Source organism: Microcaecilia unicolor, chromosome 5 (genome assembly GCF_901765095.1).
Source record: "Microcaecilia unicolor chromosome 5, aMicUni1.1, whole genome shotgun sequence".
In the NCBI taxonomy this organism is placed as follows: domain Eukaryota; kingdom Metazoa; phylum Chordata; class Amphibia; order Gymnophiona; family Siphonopidae; genus Microcaecilia; species Microcaecilia unicolor.
Window position 1 is genome coordinate 270,335,849 of NC_044035.1, and position 20,841 is coordinate 270,356,689.

Sequence of the window (20,841 nt, forward strand, 5' to 3'; positions counted from 1 at the left end):
TCTCCTCTGCCCAGCAATTCTCCATTCTTCTCTCTCCCCTCCCCTGCCCTGCCCTGCCATCCCACCCAATCCATGTCCAGAATGATTCTCCTCTCTCCCCTCCCCTCCATGTCCAGCGGTTCTCCTCTCTCCCCTGCCCTTCTCTCCTATTCCCCCCTATCCAAGTCCAGCAATTCTCTCTTCCCTGCCTTCCCCTACCATCCATATCCAGCAATTCTGCATTCTCCTCTCTCCCCTGCCCTCCCCTGTCATCCCATCCAATCCATGTCCAGAATGATTCTCCTCCCTCCCCTCCATGTCCAGCGATTCTCTTTTGCCCCCTATCCTCCCCCTCCCTTCCATGTCCAGTGACTCACCCCAGCCTCCACCTGCCCCCAAGATCATTCAAATCCCAGCCCCATTTGCCCAGTCCCCCCAGCCCCACTTGCCCACACACACACACACACACACACACACACACACACACACACACACCAAGCCCCACTTGCCCACACACACAAAGCCCTACTTGCCCACACACCCCCAGCCCTACTTGCCCCCACACACCCCCCAGCCCCACTTGCCCACACACACCCCCAGCCCCACTTGCCCACACACACCCCCAGCCCCACTTGCCTACGCCCCCCTCAGCCCTACTTGCCCACACACACCCCCAGCCCCACTTGCCCACACACATCTCCAGCCCCACTTACCCACACACCCCCCAGCCCTACTTGCCCACACACACCCCCAGCCCCACTTGCCCACACACACCCCCAGCCCCACTTGCCTACGCCCCCCTCAGCCCTACTTGCCCACACACACCCCCAGCCCCACTTGCCCACACACATCTCCAGCCCCACTTACCCACACACCCCCCAGCCCTACTTGCCCACACACACCCCCAGCCCCACTTGCCCACACACATCCCCAGCCCCACTTGCCCACACACACCCCCAGCCCCACTTGCCCACACACACCCCCAGCCCCACTTGCCCACACACCTCCAGCCCCACTTACCCACACACCCCCCAGCCCTACTTGCCCACACACACCCCCAGCCCCACTTGCCCACACACACCCCCAGCCCCACTTGCCCACCCTCCCCTGCCCACTCCCTTCCATTTGCTCCTGGCTGTGTTCCCTGCCTTACAAAACTTTTCTTTTTTACCGAAGTCGCGAACTGGCAGCCTGAAGACTGAAGAAAGCAAACAGCAGGCAGGCTCGCCTCGTTGCATAGCGTCGCTTCGTTTCCCTGCATTCTCAGTGCGTCCCACCCTCGAGGAAAGGAAATGACATCAGAGGAGGGTGGGACGCGCTGAGAATGCAGGGAAACGAAGCGACGCAATGCAAGGAAGGAGGTGAGCCTGCCTGCTGTTTGCTTTCTTCAGTCTTCAGGCTGCCGGTTCGCGACTTTGGTAAAAAAAGAAAAGTTTTACAAGGCAGGGATCACGGCCGGGTGCAAACAGCAGGGAGCGGGCAGGTGAGTTCCCGGACCTAGAAAAAAAGGTGCCGGTACGCCGTACTGGTGCGTACCGGCACTGCAAATAAGTACCTGTATATACTATGTACATTGCTTTGAATGTAGTTGCAAAAGCCACAGAAAGCTGGTATATCAAGTTCCATTCCCTTTCCCTTCTTCAGAAATCCTACAGCAGCTCCAAACTGTTGTAGGGTTTAAAGTGCTAAGAGCACCCTTGTGAGGCATGCTTTCTGTTGATAATCTCATATCCATGTTTTCCATATCATTTAAAGTGTTCCTGCCTGCACTCATTGTTTCCCGCGGTAGGGCCTTTTTTGCATTGTGCGCTGGTAAATGCAGGTGCTAGTCCACCGTTAATGGCCTCTAGCGCCTGCATTTACCTCTGAGCATCGGGGCCAGAATTCCTCTCAGTCTCCTTCCCAACCCTTCCCTCTCCTCCAAACACAGGATGCAACATCTCCACCTCTTCCTTTTACTCCCTCCCCCCAATCCCCTCTCTTCAAATGTTCCTGTCCCAGCTAGAGGATCAGGTTGAAAAAGCACAGCAATGTTCTACAGAGGCAGAGCCAGTGCCTCATAATGTACGTGCAGGGTAGGGTATGAAAAGCATAGTTCAGTTTGCTGATAACTGTAAGTGAGAGAAAACAAAGACAGGATGGCCTCAGACATAAGAGCCGACTCTGTGGGTGCTTGAGCACCCCCAATATTTAGAAAATTCCTTGTATGTGTCCAGGGAGGGGTTATTTCCATTGGGCTTAGCACCCCCAATAAGTTTGAAAAGTTGGCTCCTATGGCCTCAGAATAGTTAAGTCAATTCATAACTGTAATGAGCCAGGAATCCACTGTCACTATTCAAGACCGGGGTGATGTCAAGACCAGGGTGATAATGAGTCCCAATTTGGCAGTATCCCTTTGAAATTCCTTTGCAGTAGCATGGCAAGCCTAAGGTCGTCAGATAGAGTATTCTGGAAGGTTTTTGAGTGTTGCCATTTCTAATGTCACATTTGTGTCCGTTTCTTAAGGACTGATCTGTTTGTCCTATGTAGAGAGCAGAGAGACATTGCTGGCAGATGATGGCACATATTACACTGGAGGAAGAGCTGGTGAATGAGCCCTGGATGTTGTAATTGCTACCAGGGCCTAGTTCCTGAGGGGTATCATTCATTATTGTTCAGTATGCAGTTGCTAGTGAGTATCTCTCTGAGGTAGAGAGTAACTATTAAAACCAACAATATCCCTCTGCTGTCCACATAAACCCAACATTCCGTAACAAAAAATATATATAGGCTGCACGCTTACCCAGCCTAGATAGACACCCTCCTCTTTTAACCAAAGGGCTAAAAAAAACAGGTAAAAATGAAAGAGACAAACGTGCAACCTCTTACCCATCAACTCTCTCTTGAATTCTCATATGCTGGGAAGTCAAATACTAGGGCAAAATCCTACCCTTTCTGGTTGGGGTGGAGAGTCTGCCTTCCCTGAATATACTTTCCTGCCATCTCTTCCCAATATATATATATTCTCACCCTTCAACTTTGAATGATATTATGTGATTATGTATGTAAATAACAGTGATAAAATATACCACATTATGAATTTCTCCCCTCAGTGAAAGTCAGTAATTTGCATGTCCTGCCAAAGCAGCGCCCTCTAGTCTGGGTACAATCCTTGCCTAGTTACCCACCGATATATCATTACAGTTTGTAACTTTTCCTCTCCTGTGCTGAGTTTATTCCAACAGTGAACAAGTTCTTTTCTTTTTCTCTCCAGCAAAATAAACTTTCATCTTTCCCAAACTCCTGGAGAGGGTGTGTGTGGGGGGGGGGGGGGGGGGGGGGGAATCATATGTCTTTACCAGCATATAGGGCAGCCAAACCAAAGGACACAGATACTGTGGCCTAGGTTGTGAGTGAATTATTCCCATAATGAACCACTGAAAAGCATAAATAGATCCACTCTGCTTCCTTGTCTTAATTTGTTCACATTAGACTCATCACCCTCGCCTGGGTATAGCACTGAAATTTCCAAACTACGTCATACGTGCAAAGACCATAAGTGGCTGCGATCATGGCTGGTGGAAGATTAATGAGCAGATGTAAGTATGTATCACAAATGTTCTCACCATTAGGCATCTCAGCTATAAAAACTATTCGCTCTACTGATTCATGCACCTGTGTAGAAGAGTGCAAACACTGAGGGAACATTAAATGACCAACCACTGCAAACACGAGGCATGTGCTATCATGAGATGGTATGCTTTCAGCATTGAGGGCCAGATGCACTAAATGTAAGGAGCCATTAAGGAGCAAGTAGTAAACCCTGGCATGCACTAAAGACTTTTTTCCCACGAAGACGGTAGCAGCTAATGAAAATGGAATGCAGATGAGCAAATTGTGTAGAAACCCTATTGTAATGAGATGCACTAACCTTTTCCGATTGCCTCAGGGGGGTGGGCTGAGCAGAGCTAAACGTGCTCGTCTTTTTTTTGTTGTTTTTAAAGTGTTTTTAAAGTTTTGTTTTTTAAAGTGAAGCACGTCCATAAAGGATGTTCTTGGCATGCGCAGAGCAGCCAGCATAACGCTTGGCTGCTCTGAGCATGCTCCACGGGCCGACTGTTTACCGATGGAATAGAGAATGCAAGTGAGCTACAATGAGCAGCTCATTTGCATTCCTATTCCTTGATGCATGCCCGTTCCTTACCGATTCGCTAAGGGAATCGGTAAGGGAAGGGCTCTAACGATTTTTTAATGCATCTGGGCCTGTCCATGTTGAAGATGAAAGCACAGCTGTAGGAACAAGTTCATATTCCATCTGCTGGCACATCAAGAGACCCACTGTATACCAATATAAGGAATAAGGCAACCCAATGAGTGATTTAAAGCTGAAAAGCAGTACTAAAAAAGGTGATGCCCATCGAGCCAACTAAGAATAAGGAAGGATATTTAAAACAGAATAAACATTAAGTTGGATGTAAGTAGGGCTGACCGAGCTGCAAAGGGTCATGGTTCGATTTCCAAACCTGGTTTCTGGCCAGGGTTGGAGAAAGCAGATTTGCAACCCCTGAGAGGGAGGGGAGGTGGAATTTAAGCCTTTGCAAACAGAAAAAAAAATGGTATCTGCAAATGTGCTGGAATATTGTTCCACTCATAAATATTAGGATCCTGAAAATTTGTATGCACAAGAAATTGTTGTGAAGCCGATACATATCCACAGAATAACTTTCCACCACATGTGCAGATATGTGCCGACACTTTCGTTTCGCTCAGACATACACACAATATTAGATGCCCTTAGCGTGGAATATTATGCGCATGCATTTAGTGTGCTCACCCCAATTAGTGCACAAGTCCTGCCGGTTTCAGATTTGCAAATGATTAGCTTACTGCATTGGCCGGCAAAGCTTCCATATTACATTCGTGCCAGAAGCTGTAAGCTCAGCCAGCGGCGCATGGCTGTACCACGCAGCTTTCTGCATCAGCCCATAAATGAACAGTTTTATCTGAAAAGTGGGTGTGGGAATACTAATTTTGCTTCCAAACTTAGGGGTCCTTTTACTAAGCAGCAGTAAAAAGTGGCCTGCGGTAGTGTGGGTGCGTGTTTGTGGTGCGTGTTTGTGGCTGGGCAAAAGACATTTTTCAATGGGGCAGTAAATGGCCATGTGCTAAAATTAAAAGTAGCACGTGGCTATTTACTACCTGAGCCCTTACCGCTACCCATTGACCTAGTGGTAAGCAGGGGCATAGCCAGACCTCGGCGGGAGGGGGGGCCAGAGCCTGAGGTGGGGGGGCACTGTTTAGCCACCGCCCCCCTGCCACTTTGGACCCCCCCCCCCACCACTGCAACCGCAACCCCCCACACACTGCCGCCACCCCCTGCCCCGTCGCTGCTTCAGGTACCTTGTTTGCTGGCAGGGGTCCCCAATCCCCACCAGCCGTAGAGTTTTCTTCAGCGCCGGTCGACTCCAGCGCCTTCGTTGTGGGATCATCTGTTTCTGATACCTTACGTCCTGCACCATGCATGTAGCCCTGTACAGGACGTAAAGCATCAGAAACAGATGATCCCACAACGAAGGCGCTGGAGTCGACCGGTGTTGAAGAAAACTCTTCGGCTGGCAGGGATTGGGGACCCCTGCCAGCAAACAAGGTACCTGATGGGGTGGGCGGCGACGGCGGGGGGGGTCAAATGTAGAGGGGGCCAGGGCGTAATCTGTAGGGGCCCACGCCCCCGTGGCCCCACTTAGCTATGCCCCCTGGTGGTAAGGGCTCACGCAGTGGCGTTCCTAGGGGGCGGTCCGCCCCGGGTGTACGCCGCTGGGGGGGGGGTGCCACGTGCGCCTGTCTGCTCTGCTCGTTCCGTGCTCCCTCTGCCCCGGAACAGGCGCGCGGCACCCCCCCCCCCCCCAGCAGGTAAAAATGCACCCGGGGGGGAGGAGAGGTGTCGTTTCGCCGGGGGGGGAGGCGCATCGGCGATCCACCCCGGGTGTCAGCCGCCCTAGGAACGCCACTGGGCTCACGCACTACACACACAGAAATCATGCAGCGTGCACCAATGTGGCAATGCTGTCGATTACCACCAGGAACAGCCCCGCGATACAAAATAAAAAAATATTTTCTACTGCGGGAAACAGCAAGTGCCAACTTTGAAATTACCTCTGTGCGCCCGCACTACTACGGCGGTAGTGCCGATTTGGTGCACGCTACCCACGAGTTAGGCCCACCTTGCCTTTGTAAAAGGACCCCTTAAAGCAGCCAACATTAGAATTCTTCCCCAAGGGTGTTCAGTGCTATAATGTTGCCTTCATGTGAAGTAAGAAATAATCTCCTTCCCAACAAGGAGAATCAAGCCTGTATAAAGTAAAGCTTTCAAATGAAGCAGGTGCGTGCCCAGAGCCACAATAGTAGTGCAGAAATCTTAGGTCTCGTTCTTGGTTCTGCTTTTCTGCTCCCCACATTGTCAGGGGCAGGGAATGCTGTGAGGTCAGCATTAACAACTCCTGGGGGGGGGAGGGGGGAACCTAGTGGCTGGATTTCAGGCCTGTGATTGCTGTGTGATGGAATGAGTCTCAGTGTGTAGTCCATGTTGGTACTGTCCATGCAAAGATGGGACTAAATGAGTCAGGAATGACAGAAAAAACATATCTGAGCAGTTGCCATGAAGGCTTATAGCACTGGATCCCAGACCTGGTTCAGATAGAGCTGGAACCCCAAAAGAGCAAGAGTAGACAGTCAACCCCCCCCCCCCCCCCCAAAAAAAAACCCCCGTCAGGATCGCTATTGTTTGAGCAGGTCCTAATATACATATTGGTCTTCTCAGGTACTGTGGCTATTACATTGACCATCAAACTGTCTTCCGGATTGCAAGTCCCACAGTGAATGTTGAGTTTCACTGTAGCTCCAAGCTCTCCCAGGAATCATTCCTCGCCGAGTACAGCAATTATAACATCAGTCTTCGTAAGATCTTCATCATCTCACTTGCATTTCATTTCTCTCCCTGGGCTCATTCCAGCTTTCATAGATGAAATATAATGCCTGAAAAACTGTACCCTGCATGTTTTGGCAGTAGGTCCTAAAGGTTCTTCTTGATTATGTATGGGCTGGCACCCAATAAATTCATTTGCTTTAAAAGGTTGTTTGTTAAAGCACAATGTGATGGTTATATAAATACTAGGCCGATTTTTACCAAGGCAAATGACTTTGAAAATGACCTTCATTAGAGGGAATTTTCAAACTGCTTGCACTGGTGTAAAGTCTGCGGGTATTTGGTACCCCAGGGCTTTGCACTTATTCTCAAAGAGGTCATACTCATGTACTATCCCTTTGCAACTTGTTTCAGGTACAGAATAATCAGGCACACTTGCACCTGTTTTCATGCAAGTATAATTTTTAAGCAGAAAATGCATGTAATGTGGCTAAAAGTACTTTCATTGTGGACACTGCACAGGCCTGCATTTACCCCAGAGGCAATGTCTGAACTTGCCATCTGATGATCCTTATACCATACCTCGGTACTTGCTATACTTCTCAAGCCTCTCCCCTTCAGGCCGCATGCAGGGAATTGGAGTGGAGGGGCTGGAGAAAGAACAGAGCAATTGTCTTCTGCTCTGTAATATCTGCTTCAGCTACATCCTCCCTCCTGTCCCCACTGGAGGGGAGTGAGTGAGGCTAGAGCAGACAATGCAAGCAGCATGTGAGGCACTGGCATAGCTAGGGTTGCCATATGTCTGGGTTTTCCAGGACATGTCCTTTTTTTGAAGACACTGTGGGGCATCTGGGCGGGTTTTCCCAGCCTGCCCGTTTGTCCAGGTTTGCGGGAAGGCTGGCTTGCTTGTGGGCGGGAGGGCCTCAGAGTGTCCTCCCTTCCCCTTCCATATTGTACCTTACTCGTGCCTGGTGGTCTAGTAGTCTCTTCAGGGCAGGAAAGGGCCCCCTCTTTCCTGCCCGGGGCTGCCGCACACCACTCGCTGCTGGTGCTGCTTCAGAATGGCTGCCGAGAGTTCTAGTGGCGGTCTCGCAAGACTTCCGCAGAAATCTTGTGAAGTTCCCAGTTCTACCAAAGCCATGGCAGTAAGGGTCCAGCTGGCTCCATTCCTTCCCATCTGGACCAGCACATAGCAGCAATGGAAAGAAGGTATTGCACAGCATGTAAGCAGGTGTGCACTCACAGGCTTGTGGGGTCTCTAGACAGAAATATCTGAAGTGGCATCAGGGAGGCAAGCCAAGTACGTGGAGGAGGAAAAGCCAAAGTGACATTTCCCATAATTATCCCCCCACACCTTTAAATAAGGTAATTATGTCTGATTACCGCCAGGTACATCCTGGCGCTTCAAAAATATATGATGACGCACTGGGGGTGGGAAGTACCACCAGGCTGTTGCAGTAGCCTAGCGGTACTTCCTGTTTAGCGAGCAGTAAGCCCGTGTTGGGCTTACCGTCATTTTGTAAAAAGGTCCTTAAGTTAGGTGCGGTTTTATAGAGTAGTGCTTATGCCCGGAATGGCCAATTGCACCAACTGAAACGTGGTGCAAATGTATGCACCTAAATTGGGCGCGTTTCCTCCGTATTCTATAACAACACGTGTAAATGCTAGGAATGTCCACGTTCCATCCATAACCCTCCCCTTTTTTTTACTCACATGTAAAATTTAGGTGTGGTACATTTACACAGGTAAGTTCCAATTAAATCTAATTAGTGCCAATAATTGCTTGTTAAAAAGCCAGTTATTGGCACTAATTAGTTTGTTATTCAATTAAATTGTGTGTGCAAATTAGATGAACACCCAAATTTGTGCACGCAATTTTTGGCGACTTTTATAGAATTACGGGTTAAGTGTGTGGTAACTAATGGGCGGTATAACAAATGCAATTAAATTTGAACTTGTATGTTTGCACATAGGCATATATATGCCCTTGGCACCTAAATTGTGGCACGCTCATTATAGAATCACCCCTATCAGAAGTAATGTTATAACAAGATATCTATGTTGAAAGTCCAAGATGGTGCCTATTTTATAAAAACAACCCAGTCAACATTCAGGCTCCATTTTTTAAACACTGCAGGCAGAATTAGTTCCAGATGATCAACCCCAGGGCATGTCCGGACACCAGCATTGAATATCTGGGCCCAATTCTTACTACCAAAGCTGATGGAGCTTATGTGGGTCCCGGCCGATATTTATCTGGGACCTGCATAACACACTTATGTGAACCCCAGCTCAGTATGGGCCAGGACCTACATAGGTACCTACAGGGCTGCTGACAGACAAAGCCGGGCCCAGTGCAAACACCCCCTGGACCCGCTCCCCTTCCGGGCCCACCCTGCTTACTTGTCCAGCTCTTGTCACTGTGCGCGGCAAAATTCCCAGGACCCAGTGCTAGCATTGCTCTCTTGTTCCTGTGTGTGGCAGTGCCATAGAGCAGAGTCCTTCCTTCCTTCCTTCCTGCCACATCCAAAGAGGCTGTTTGGACGCAGCAGGAAGGAAGTACTCTGCTCTGTGGCGCTGGCGCGCACAAGAACAGGTGAGCAATGCTAGCGCCGGGCCCTGGGGAATTTTGCGCCCCCACCTCCGCTCTTCCCTCTCGGCGGCCCTGGGTACCTACTTGCGCTTTAGAAATGTTAAGTAGTAGTAGTACTTGGCCTTCATATATAAGTGACCTGATATAATATTAGCCTCCATATTTTTAGGGTGACAGATAATACAGGAGAGATACTAAAGAAACACTGGTCATTAGGCTGCCATTTGTTAGGCTTGGGGCCCACAATGGACAACCTATGGAGCTGTCTTCACTAATTTCATTTTCTAAAAAGCTTTGGAGAAAAAAGCAAGAGACTCCATTAGAGGACCCAGAATTCTACCTAAATAAGGTTTTCAGTATTTGTTTTCTATCAGTGGCATAAGCTCCAGTGATGTTGCTATTCCATTTAACCTGTGCTGTTCAACAGATGATTGTAAGGATCAAAATCTTTGTTGCCTGGAAGCCCAGTCTGCATCAACATGTTGCAGAAAGGGAAACTGAGAAAGAAATGTGAATTTTTGAATGCATGCATCGCAACTAGGGTTGTGTGTAGATGTTTTGAATAGTGTATGATAGTTGCATGCTTAAGTCTAACTAATGCACCACTGCCTTTGTCTCAGCATGTCCTGTAGGGCATTTTCAGTGCACCTCCGGCATATGCATTCAGCAGGCTCAGCACTGCAATGGGGTGGATGACTGCTTTGATGGAAGTGATGAACTCTTTTGTGGTTAGTATCAACAGTTTTACATCTGCATGCTTATTTTTACTGTCAATAAACCAGATGAAAATTTGGAATCCAAATTAAGGCCATCTATAAACAGTCTGGTCAATATTCAGCCCTCAGCGTTCAACATTTTCTTAAATGCTGACCACCACAAGCAGATTTAGATCCAATACGGCCATGTCTGGGCACTGGCACTGAATATCCAGAATTAATTCAAAATGTGGGTCCCTGGCCAATATTCAGCTTGGGGTGGGGGGATCAGGATCAGGATGGGGGAAAGGGCACCTGATCTTCCTCTTGCCACTACCCCATTGGCCAATATTCAGACCGGGTGCCTGTTTAGCTCTGTGATAGAGAGGGGCATTTTCAACATGACATCTAAGTCAAACTTTGGACATTTAGCACAAAACTTCCAAAATCCGAATAGGAAATATGGCCATTTTCGAAACAGCAAAACATCTATCTTTTTTCCTGAAAATGGCCACATGCAAGATGTTTTCATTTTCTGTGTGATTATCTTTTTGGTCCATTTTTGGTCCAAGTGAAAAAACATAGAAAATCAAGCCATTGGGATGAAGGAGGAGCCAGCCTTCTTAGTAGAGTAGCCACACAGACATCCTAGGAGAGCAATGGGGCACCCTAGGAGGCAGTGGACTTCATATAAAAGCTCCCAGGTACACATCTCACTGTTACCCCTTATATTGTATGCTGAACCCTCCAAAACACACCAAAATCCTACTGTACCCAACTGTACACCACTACAATAGCCCTTATGGGTGAAGGGGTCACCTATATGCGGGTACAGTAGGTTTTCGGGGAATGTGGGAGGGCTCACATTTTCCACCACAAGTGTAACAGAGTGGGCTTCGAGCCTGGGTCCTTCTCTCTATAGTGCACTCCACTGACCACTACACTATTTCAGGGACCTGCTTGCTGCTCTAATAGACCTGGATATTAAATCTGAAACTGTCACAGAGGCTGGTAATGTAACATTTTTAATCACATCTTTGGAGGATGGGAGGGTGTCAGTGACCACTGGGGGAGTAAGGGGGTGGTCCCTTATTCCCTGCAGTGGTCATCTGGCCATTTAGGGCATCTTTTTTGCTTTATTCATTCTAAAAACAGGTCTAGACCAAAACATTGATGTTTCAGCCCTAGACGTTTTCATTTTGTTCCATTACGGCTGTAAAACATCCAAGTCCTAAGCCCTAAGCCCGCCCCTGAAACGCCCCTGACATGCCCTCTTGTGATTTGGATGCACTGCAGATGAATTGCATAGATAAACGTCTGCAAAATAGGTTTTGAAAATACAGATTTGGACATTTGGAGAAGAAATTTGTCAAAATGCTGCTTTAAAACACTTTTTTTCTCTTTCAAAAATGAGCCCTATAGTAACATAGTAACTGATAACAGATAAAAACCTGCATGGTCTATTCAGTCTGCCAAAACAGTCACATTCATTACCAAAGCATTATTGAACCAACAATCCAACAGTGTTATTACAACATTTTACTCACTAAGTTCCACTATGCAATGTCTTCCCCTGCCCCACTGAGATATACAAGACCCGCACTTATACAATATGAATGTAGTATAACATATGCATACATGCTCCTGATCCCTCCTTGCCATTTCCGGGACTCAGACGATAAAAAGGTCTGCCCTGCACTGGCCCTACTTCCCAGCTACTGGAGTTGCCATCCAAATCCACTCCAGCCCATGCTGATCCGTCTTGCCATATATGGAACACAGACTGTAGAAGTCCACCTGGCATTTGCCTCACTTTCCCACTGCTGGAGTTGCCGTTGAAGCCCACTCCAGCCCATCCTGATCTGTCTTGCCATATTGGCTTCACTTCAGAGGTGTTCCTAGATCGGCTGCCACCCGGAGCAGATTGCTGCTGCGCACCCCCCCCCCCCCCCCCCAGTGCATCATCCACCCCAGCAAATCAACCTCCCACTGCAAGTCACAACCCCCCCCCCCCCCCCCCAGGGCATCACTCTTACCTCCTGGGGGGTGCAGGGAGCAGTCACGCAGCTGTCAGCTCCATTGGTTCCCTGCCCTGGAACAGGAAGTAACGTCAAAGGGAGCAGGTAACTGGCGGAGCCAACATGGCTGCTCCCTGCACCCATTTGCAGCGAGCACCTGGGGCAGACTACCCCCACCTCCCCGTCGTTGGTACACCACTGCTTCACTTCCCCACTTTTGGAGCTGCCATTTAGGCACCACTCCTGCACACCAAAAATGAAATTATAGCCTTTTTGCTGTCCTAACTTTAGTCACTTGCATAACAAATTAGTGGTCTGACTATCACCGCTAACCTGTTAAGTACCAGTTACCCCCAGGTTCCACCCAAGGATCACCCTGTCACTAACAGTACAGAGGTAGTTAGTGATGATACTCAGCGCAGTGTCCAGTTAATTGCCACTGAATATCAGTGGTTAGGTAGCGGCAAGTGATGTAACCAGGCAGGAGCAGAGTGAATTCAGGAGAAGCCCAAATTCTCAATACAGATGTTTAAATCTCTTTTTGATATTTTTGGGGCCTTATTCTTGATGAACCCTTGAGGGGCAGAGTCTGGGAAAACCACTCCAACAATTGTATTATTGGTTCCAAAGCTTCACTGTTCCCCAGGTTACTGCAGCTGGAGGGGACCTCGGAAGCACACAAATGGCAGGGTGGGGATGGAGGGAAGACATGGATCAGAAATAGGAAGGCCTTGAGGGTTTATCTATCAGGAAAAGTTCGACATGCTAGCATGATTTCCTTAGCTCAGGAAGCGACAGTCTCTCTCTTACTTAACAACCAGCCCCAAAATGCTGGTTGTTTGAGATTAGAAGAACCTTCATTAGATCCTGAAGCACCACAATGGATGGAAGTTGACAGCCTCACTTGACCCCAGTCCCCCCAAACCATAAAAGACTGTCATAGCTGGTCACTTTACAATTTGATCAGTGGCAGCTGAGTCTGAAAGAGGGATCCTATCCCAACATGATGGGGCATTTGCCTGAGAAGCTGCTGGTCCTGTTATTAACAGGTGGGACAGATCTAGTAATAGAGAGGCTAATTTTCCATTCAGTGCTCACAAACACTGTATGTTTACTGACGAAACGAGAAGACGTGTGCATGGAACAAAAGCTAGTTTGTCAGATAATGCCAGCAGGAGATATTGAAAACTAACTCATCTGTGTGGACTTATACCCCCCACCTTGTAATTCTGCCAAGGTCAGCGAGAGCCAGGGGAAAGCTGCTGATGAAATGACTGTTGTGTATTTTATTAACTCGGCTCAGGTTTTTATGAGCTTCATGTTTGGGCAAATTTCAGCTCATTGAATCTCTTAATCAGTTTTCCACCACTTTCCCAAGATTTGCGCATGCATTAAGGTCTCCTGTTGGATAAATCAGTAATATATTTTTCTTACACGCTTGATAACAGAAACTTTATGCTTTCAGGTTAATATTTTACAGAGCCCAAAAGAAAAATGTTCCCAGGCCTAGATAATTTAAATCTGATTAATGAGAAGTAACTGGCATACAAAATGTAGAGGAGGTGGCTAATTTTATGGCAAAGTGTCTATGTGGTGTCTCAAAAGGTGCACATTTTAGGGATAATTCTATAGTTAGGCCCTGGGATGAAACGTGCAAAGCACAAATTCCATTTAGAATACCGGCATAAGTCCGCATCTATTCACCTAACTTTAGACATGAGCACTTACACTAGCTCAATGGCTGGTGTAAATGCTCGCATTTAACTTGATAGCATTCTAGAACTCATGCGTGTAAGTGCTGGCCACACCCCTAACCCGCCCATGCCCCTTTGACGTCTACACTCCCTTTGCAGTTGCACACAATGGGTTTTGTGCGTGCAATTTCCAGTATCCTGACTAAAGGCAGTTGTGGAAACACAGGAGAGGGAAACCAAAGTACACTCACACAGGAATGGAGAACAAAAGCACAAGGAGCCTTCAAGATAGGGGCGTCAACTCAAATTTTATTGAACTGACCTGACACTGTCCATATTTTGGCAAAAACCGCCTGCGTCAGGGGTCTTGAAACAGTGCATGATGTCCACAAGATGCACAAAATAGCAGTGAAATACTGCTCTGTCTGAAGATGCTAAAAGACACCAAAAGATACCACAAATACAGCTGGATGCTTAATATAACAAATAAACTGCATCAGTGCTTGACCGGGAACCGACAGATTAACGATTGAAAAGGCAGTTGTGCACATACAGTAACTGCTAACTTAGTGTCAATTAGTGCTATTTAGAAACTAATTATTAAATTAAGTTACATGCACAGCTGACACTATTCTATAACTTGTGCACACAACTTCGCATGCTAAGTGTAAAATTGGGCACACAAGTTTATAGAATTAGGGGATGTAGGCCTATTTCATAAAGGTGCCCACGTGTCATTATAAAATGAGCATGTACAAGGACCCGTGGAGGGGCATAATCGAATGCGAACGCCCATCTCCATGGACGTCTATGTCCGAAAACAGGTACGTGAAGAAGCAGGACAGACCGTATTTTGGAAAAAAATGGGCGTCCATCTTTTGTTTTGAAAATACGGTTTGGACGGATCAAATGCCATGGATTTGGTCCTTTCTGAGCTGGGCGGGTTTTTTTTTTTTTTGCGATAATGGAAAATAAAAACGTCCAGCTCAGAAACGTCCTAATCCAAGCCATTTGGTCGTGGGAGGGACAAATGTACAACACTGCCATAGCTCTTAGGGGTGAAGGGGGCAACTACATGTGGGTATAGTGGGTTTCAGAGGCCTCCCATTTACCACCACAAGTGTTACAGGTGGGGGGGGGGGCCTGGGTCTGCCTGCCTGAAGTGCACTGCAGTACCCACTAAAAGTGCTCCAGGGACAGGACTTGTTGCTGCTGTATAACCTTGGCACACCAGCTGACACCTGAAGACTAATCTCACTGAAAACGTCCTTTATTTGAATAAGCACGTTTACTCACAGTTAACTGCAGATCAGAGGTTGTGCCCCACTGGCAACGAGTCTCGCTGGTACTGAGATTAGCAGTAGGTCCGAGCTGGCAGAATGATGTACAATGCCCTCTTTCAGCAACATTCAAGGTAAGAACTAAGTGCTATAACGTGGCTAACACAAGAACAGGATCTAAAACTGGCTTACAAAAATGGCCACTACCTCATGGACTACCGGAAACAAAACAGGGCACACTCTGACCCAATAAGCAGAGGGAAAAACACCATGGGAGTATAGCCTACCAACTACCAACATCGTGAGCATTTAACACAAGCTAGTGGAATCACGGAGCCCAATACCCTACACCCACCACAATGCATTGCTGATGTGACTCTGCAGTGCCCTTAACAGAAAAGGTGTCACACTCACCCGAGACCCACATCAGAACCAGGGAAAGTCTGTCAGAGGATAGAACACATTCTGCTGTCATGGAGGTGGGTATGGAATTTGAGGCTGGCATACAGGCTGGGGAAAAATGTTTGTAAAGTGGGGGGTTTTTTTGGTGGGAGGAGGTTAGTGACCACTGGGGGAGTCAGGACAGGTGATCCCCGATTCCCTCCAGTGGTCATCTGGTCAGTTGGGCCACTTTTTTGGGACTTGTTCATGAAAAAAAAAGGGTCCAAAAAAAGTGACCCAAAATCTACGCCTTTTTTTTCGATTATCAGCTAAAGACGCCCATCTCTCCTCGGCCGATAACCACGCCACAGTCCCGGCTTCGCCACGCCTCCAACACGCCCCTGTCAACTTTATTCGTTCCTGCGACGGAGTGCAGTTGAAGATGCCCAAAATCAGCTTTTGATTATACCGATTTGGGCGCCCGCGAGAGAAAGACGTCCATCTCCCGATTTAGGTCGGAATATGGGCATTTTTCTCTTTCGATTATAAGGTGGATAGTAACACACAGATAAGCTTGCACAAAATTTACACCTGCTCTTAAGGAAGATGTAATTATAACATAGTAGATAATCAGGCTTATTTTAGAAAGAGAAAGACGCCCATATTTCGACCCAAATCGGGAGATGGGCGCCTTTCTCCCGTGGGCGCCCAAATCGGTATAATCGAAAGCCGATTTTGGGCACCTCCAACTGCAGTCTGTCGCAGGAACGAACAGAGTTGATGGGGGCATGTCAGAGGCGTGGTGAAGGTGGGACTGAGGCGTGTTTATCGGCCGAGGAGAGATGGGCGCGCTCGGCCGATAATGGAAAAAAGAAGGGCGGCAGAAGCGAGAATTTGGGCCGCTTTTTTTGGACCCTTTTTTTTTCATGAACAAGTCCCCAAAAAGTGCCCCAACTGCCCAGATGACCACCGGAGGAAATCGGGGATGACTTCCCCTGACTCCCCCAGTGGTCACTAACCCCCTCCCACCAAAAAAAAAGAACTTTAAAAACTTTTTTTTGCCAGCTTTTATGCCAGCCTCAAATGTCATACCCAGCTCCATCACAGCAGTATGCAGGTCCCTGGAGCAGTTGTTAGTGGGTGCAGTGGACTTCAGGCAGGTGGACCCAGGCCCACCCCCCCCCCCCACCTGTTACACTTGTGCTGGTAAATGGGAGCCCTCCAAACTGCCCCCAAAACCCACTGTACCCATATCTAGGTGCCCCCCTTCACCCATAAGTGCTATGGTAATGGTGTAGAGTTGTGGGGAGTGGGTTTTGGGGCAGGATTTGGGGGGCTCAGCACCCAAGGTAAGGGAGCTATGGACTTGGGAGGTATTAAAAATGATTTTTTTTAATTTTTACAAGTGCCCCCTAGGGTGCCCGGTTGGTGTCCTGGCATGTGAGGGAGACCAGTGCACTACAAATCCTGGCCCCTCCCATGACCAAATGCCTTGGATGTGTTCGTTTTTGAGCTGGGCGGCTTCGGTTTCCATTATCGCTAAAAACTGATACCGCCCATCTCAAATCCGCCCAAATCCGATGCATTTGCCCGGCACCAACCGTATTATTGAAACAAAAGATGGACGCCCATCTTTTTCGAAAATACAGTCTGTCCCGCCCCTTGGTGTACCCTTCCTCGGAGATAGTCGCCCATGGAGATGGGCGTTCGCGTTCGATTATGCCCCTGATTGGCAGATAAAGACCTGTACGCTCCATTCAGTCTGCCCAACAAGATAACTCATAGCATAAGGTACATATACATACTTGATCTTGATTTGTCCTTTCCATTTTCAGTGCACCAAGAAGTCTGCCCAGCTCTGGCCTTGATCCCTATCTACTGACGTTGTCATCAAGGCCCCACTCCAGCCCAATCAGATCTGTCCAGCCATGATCAGGGCACAGACCATAAAAGTCTTCCCAGCTCTTTCTTTGCTTCCCAGTTACTGGAGTTGCCATCTAAACACTGCTAAGTTTGTTTGGTTCCATTCTCTTTCTATATAGGATTCCTTTGTGTTTATCCCACACATTTTTGAATTTTGTTATCATCTTCATCTCCACCACCTCCTATGGGAGGGAATTCCAGGTATCTTCTATCCTCTCCATGAAAAAGTACTTCTTGATGCTATTCCTGAGTCAGCTCCCCTGCAACCTCAATTCATGTCCTCTAGTTCTACCACCATCCTGTCTCTGTAAAAGATGTGTTTCTATATTATATCTTTCAAATATTTGAACGTCTGTATCATATCACCCCTATCTCCTACAGGGTATAAGTCTTCAGGTCACAATATTGGGGCTCATTTTCAAAGCACTTAGACTTACAAAGTTTCATAGGTTACTGTGAGGGGCATTTTCAAAAGAAACATCTAAGTTGGAATTTGGATGTTTTACAAAGACGTCCAAATTCCAAGGTGGGGAGAAGATCATTTTCGAAAAAGATGGACGTCCATCTTTTGTGTTCGAAAATAACATAGACATCCTTGGATTTGGATGTTTTGCGATTTGGACGTTTTTGATTTTCGGCCATTTTCGAAACAAAGACGTCCAAGTCTAAAAGTGAAGCCATTTGGATGTGGAGGAGCCAGCATTTTTAGTAGACTGGTCCTCCTGACATGCCAGGACAGCAGTTGGGCACCCTAGGGGGCACTGCATTGAACCTCATAAAATGCTCCCAGGTACACAGCTCCCTTACCTTGTAAGCTGAGCGCCCCAAAACCTCCCCAAAACCCACTACCCCCAACTGTACACCACTACCATAGCCCTTACAGGTGAAGGGGCACCTATATGTGAGTACAGTGGGTTTCTGGTAGGTTTTGGAGGGCTCACAGTTTCCTGCACAAGTGTAACAGGTAGTGGGGGGATGGGCCTGGGTTCACCTGTCTGAAGTGCACTAAACTACTCCAGGGACCCTGAATATGACATCTGAGGCTGGCACAGAGGTTGGCAAGTAATGTTCTTCACCACACTTTTTGGGGGTGGGAGGGGGGTAGTGACCACTGGGGGAGTAAGGGGAAGTCATCCCTGATTCCCTCCAGTGGTCATCTGGTCATTTGGGGCACCTTTTTCTGCCTTATTCGTAATAAAAACAGGTCCAGCTCAAAATGTCCAAGTTTTAGTGCTGGACGTTTTTGCTTTGTTCCATTATGGCTCAAAGATGTCCAAGTCTTAGGAACACCCAAATCCCACCTTGAACACGCCTCTAATACACCCCCTTGAGATTTGGACGTCCTTCCGAAGGACTTCTGAGAAAGACGTCCAAAATGCGGTTTCGATTATACCGATTTGGACGTTTCTGTGAGATGGACGTCCAAGTGCCGATTTATGTCACTTTTTGGACATCCATCTCTTTCGAAAATGAGCCTGTATGTAACTTTGTAAGTCTAAGTGCTTTGAAAATACACCTCCAAGATTCTTTTTATACGACTTCTGGTGCAAACCTCATTATTGTTGCTTTTTTTTGAACTGCCTCAAATCTTTCTATGTCCTTAATGAGATACGGCCTCCAAAACTGAATACAATACTCCATGTGGGGCCTCACCAATGACTTGTACAAGAGTGTCAACATCTCCTCTGATAGTTATACCTCTCCCTATGCAGCCTAGCATCTTTCTGGCTGTGGCCACCGCCTTATCACACTGTTTTGCCACCTTGAGATCCTCAGACTAGAGAATGACATGGGGACAAAGTTTGTCCCCATCCCTGCCCTGTCCCCGCGGACTCTGTCCTCGTCCCCGTCCCATCCCTATGAGCTCTGTCCCTGTCCCCACAAGCTCTGTCTAATCCCATCCACAGAAGTGTTGAACAGTTATAATTTTATATTTAAATAATTTTATCTATGTATATAAATCAGACGGGTGTGTTTGTTTGTCCATGTCCGAACTCCTCCGGCCCCCAAAGAGCTACAGCCACCAAATCCGGCATGCAGACTCAACCCGCTGTTGCCGAGGTTATTGTATAGTTTGAAGAGTTTTGATTCATGGGGGCACTCAGGGGAGGGGGAGAAATACCATTAAATTAATAGGCTACAGGTTGGAAATGGAAAGTTCTTCCTTGCTGTTGCTAAGCACAAACTGCTTGGGACAGGAAAACGGCAGGCACTTGCTAGATTGAAAGAAACAACTAATCAAGAAAATCAACCTAAACAAATTGACCGGAAAAGAAAAGTTAGTGCTAGGTAGGGATCCACATTTTCTGATTTAAGGGAGTATTAAACTCAATGTCAATGTCACCCTTTCTCATACCCCTCAGCAAAACACCCCAGTCATACTCAGCCACTATTACACCCCCCCACTCACACTCACCCATTCTAATACAGCACTCAGCAAAACACCCCACTCACACTCATTTGTTCTCACACACCTCTCAACAAAACAACCCCAATCACATACCCCAGAATAGCACACTTCCACTCACACTCACCCCTCAATACCACACTCCCACTGACACTCATCAGTTCTCACACACTCCAGAGTAGCACACCTCCACACACACTCATTCCTCAGCAGTCCACCCCCACTCACACACCACAGAATAGCACACCACCACTCACACTCATCTGTTCTCACACACCATCAGCAAAATACTCCCACTCACCCATTCTTACATACCCCTCAGCAAAACACTCATACTCACCCATTCTCACACACCTCTCACCAGAAAACCCCCACTCAAAACCTCTTCACCAGTACACCTCCATTCACATTCATTCATTCTCACACTCACCCCTCAGCAGTACACCCCCATTCACACTCATTCTCACAATCCCCCCCCCCCCCCCCAGTAGTACAGCCCCCTTACTTTTCTCAATTACAAAGTATTAACGCCAGTGGGGACAGCTAGTTAAAATATAAAAAGAAACAATATTCTGTATAACTGTAATTTTATAAATCACAACTAATACAGAACAAGGATTTTTAAAAAGCCCGGTCATCCCTCCCCCTTCATAAATATCCCCTCCACTATTGGGAAAATGGAATAAGTCAAATTACTACAGAATTCTCGGTCGTACACTCAGAACACAAATGCCAAATACATAATAGCTGACCAAAAATGATAAACATAAATTAAACCATAATTTCAAGAAGCAACACCTCACATGTAGTACAACACCAAAGAAATAGAAAGAGATGCATTTTGTTGCCGGAGAACATGGTGAAGGTGGTTAGCTTGGCAGAGTTTAAAAGGGGGTTAGACGGTTTCCTAAAGGACAAGTCCATAAACCGCTACTAAATGGACTTCGGAAAAATCCACAATTCCAGGAAT

The 20,841-nt window shown here is 47.4% G+C and overlaps 1 protein-coding gene across 1 annotated transcript in view; it reads left to right on the forward strand.

Annotated features, from left to right (window-relative positions):
• Positions 1 to 20,841, forward strand: part of TMPRSS7 (transmembrane serine protease 7) — a 66,647-nt gene that overhangs the window by 21,830 nt on the left and 23,976 nt on the right. Inside the window, exons 7-9 of the mRNA XM_030204205.1 lie at positions 3,451 to 3,557; positions 6,776 to 6,912; positions 10,094 to 10,201. Coding sequence (XP_030060065.1) covers positions 3,451 to 3,557; positions 6,776 to 6,912; positions 10,094 to 10,201 — 352 coding nt within the window. The remainder of the gene's footprint in view (positions 1 to 3,450; positions 3,558 to 6,775; positions 6,913 to 10,093; positions 10,202 to 20,841) is intronic.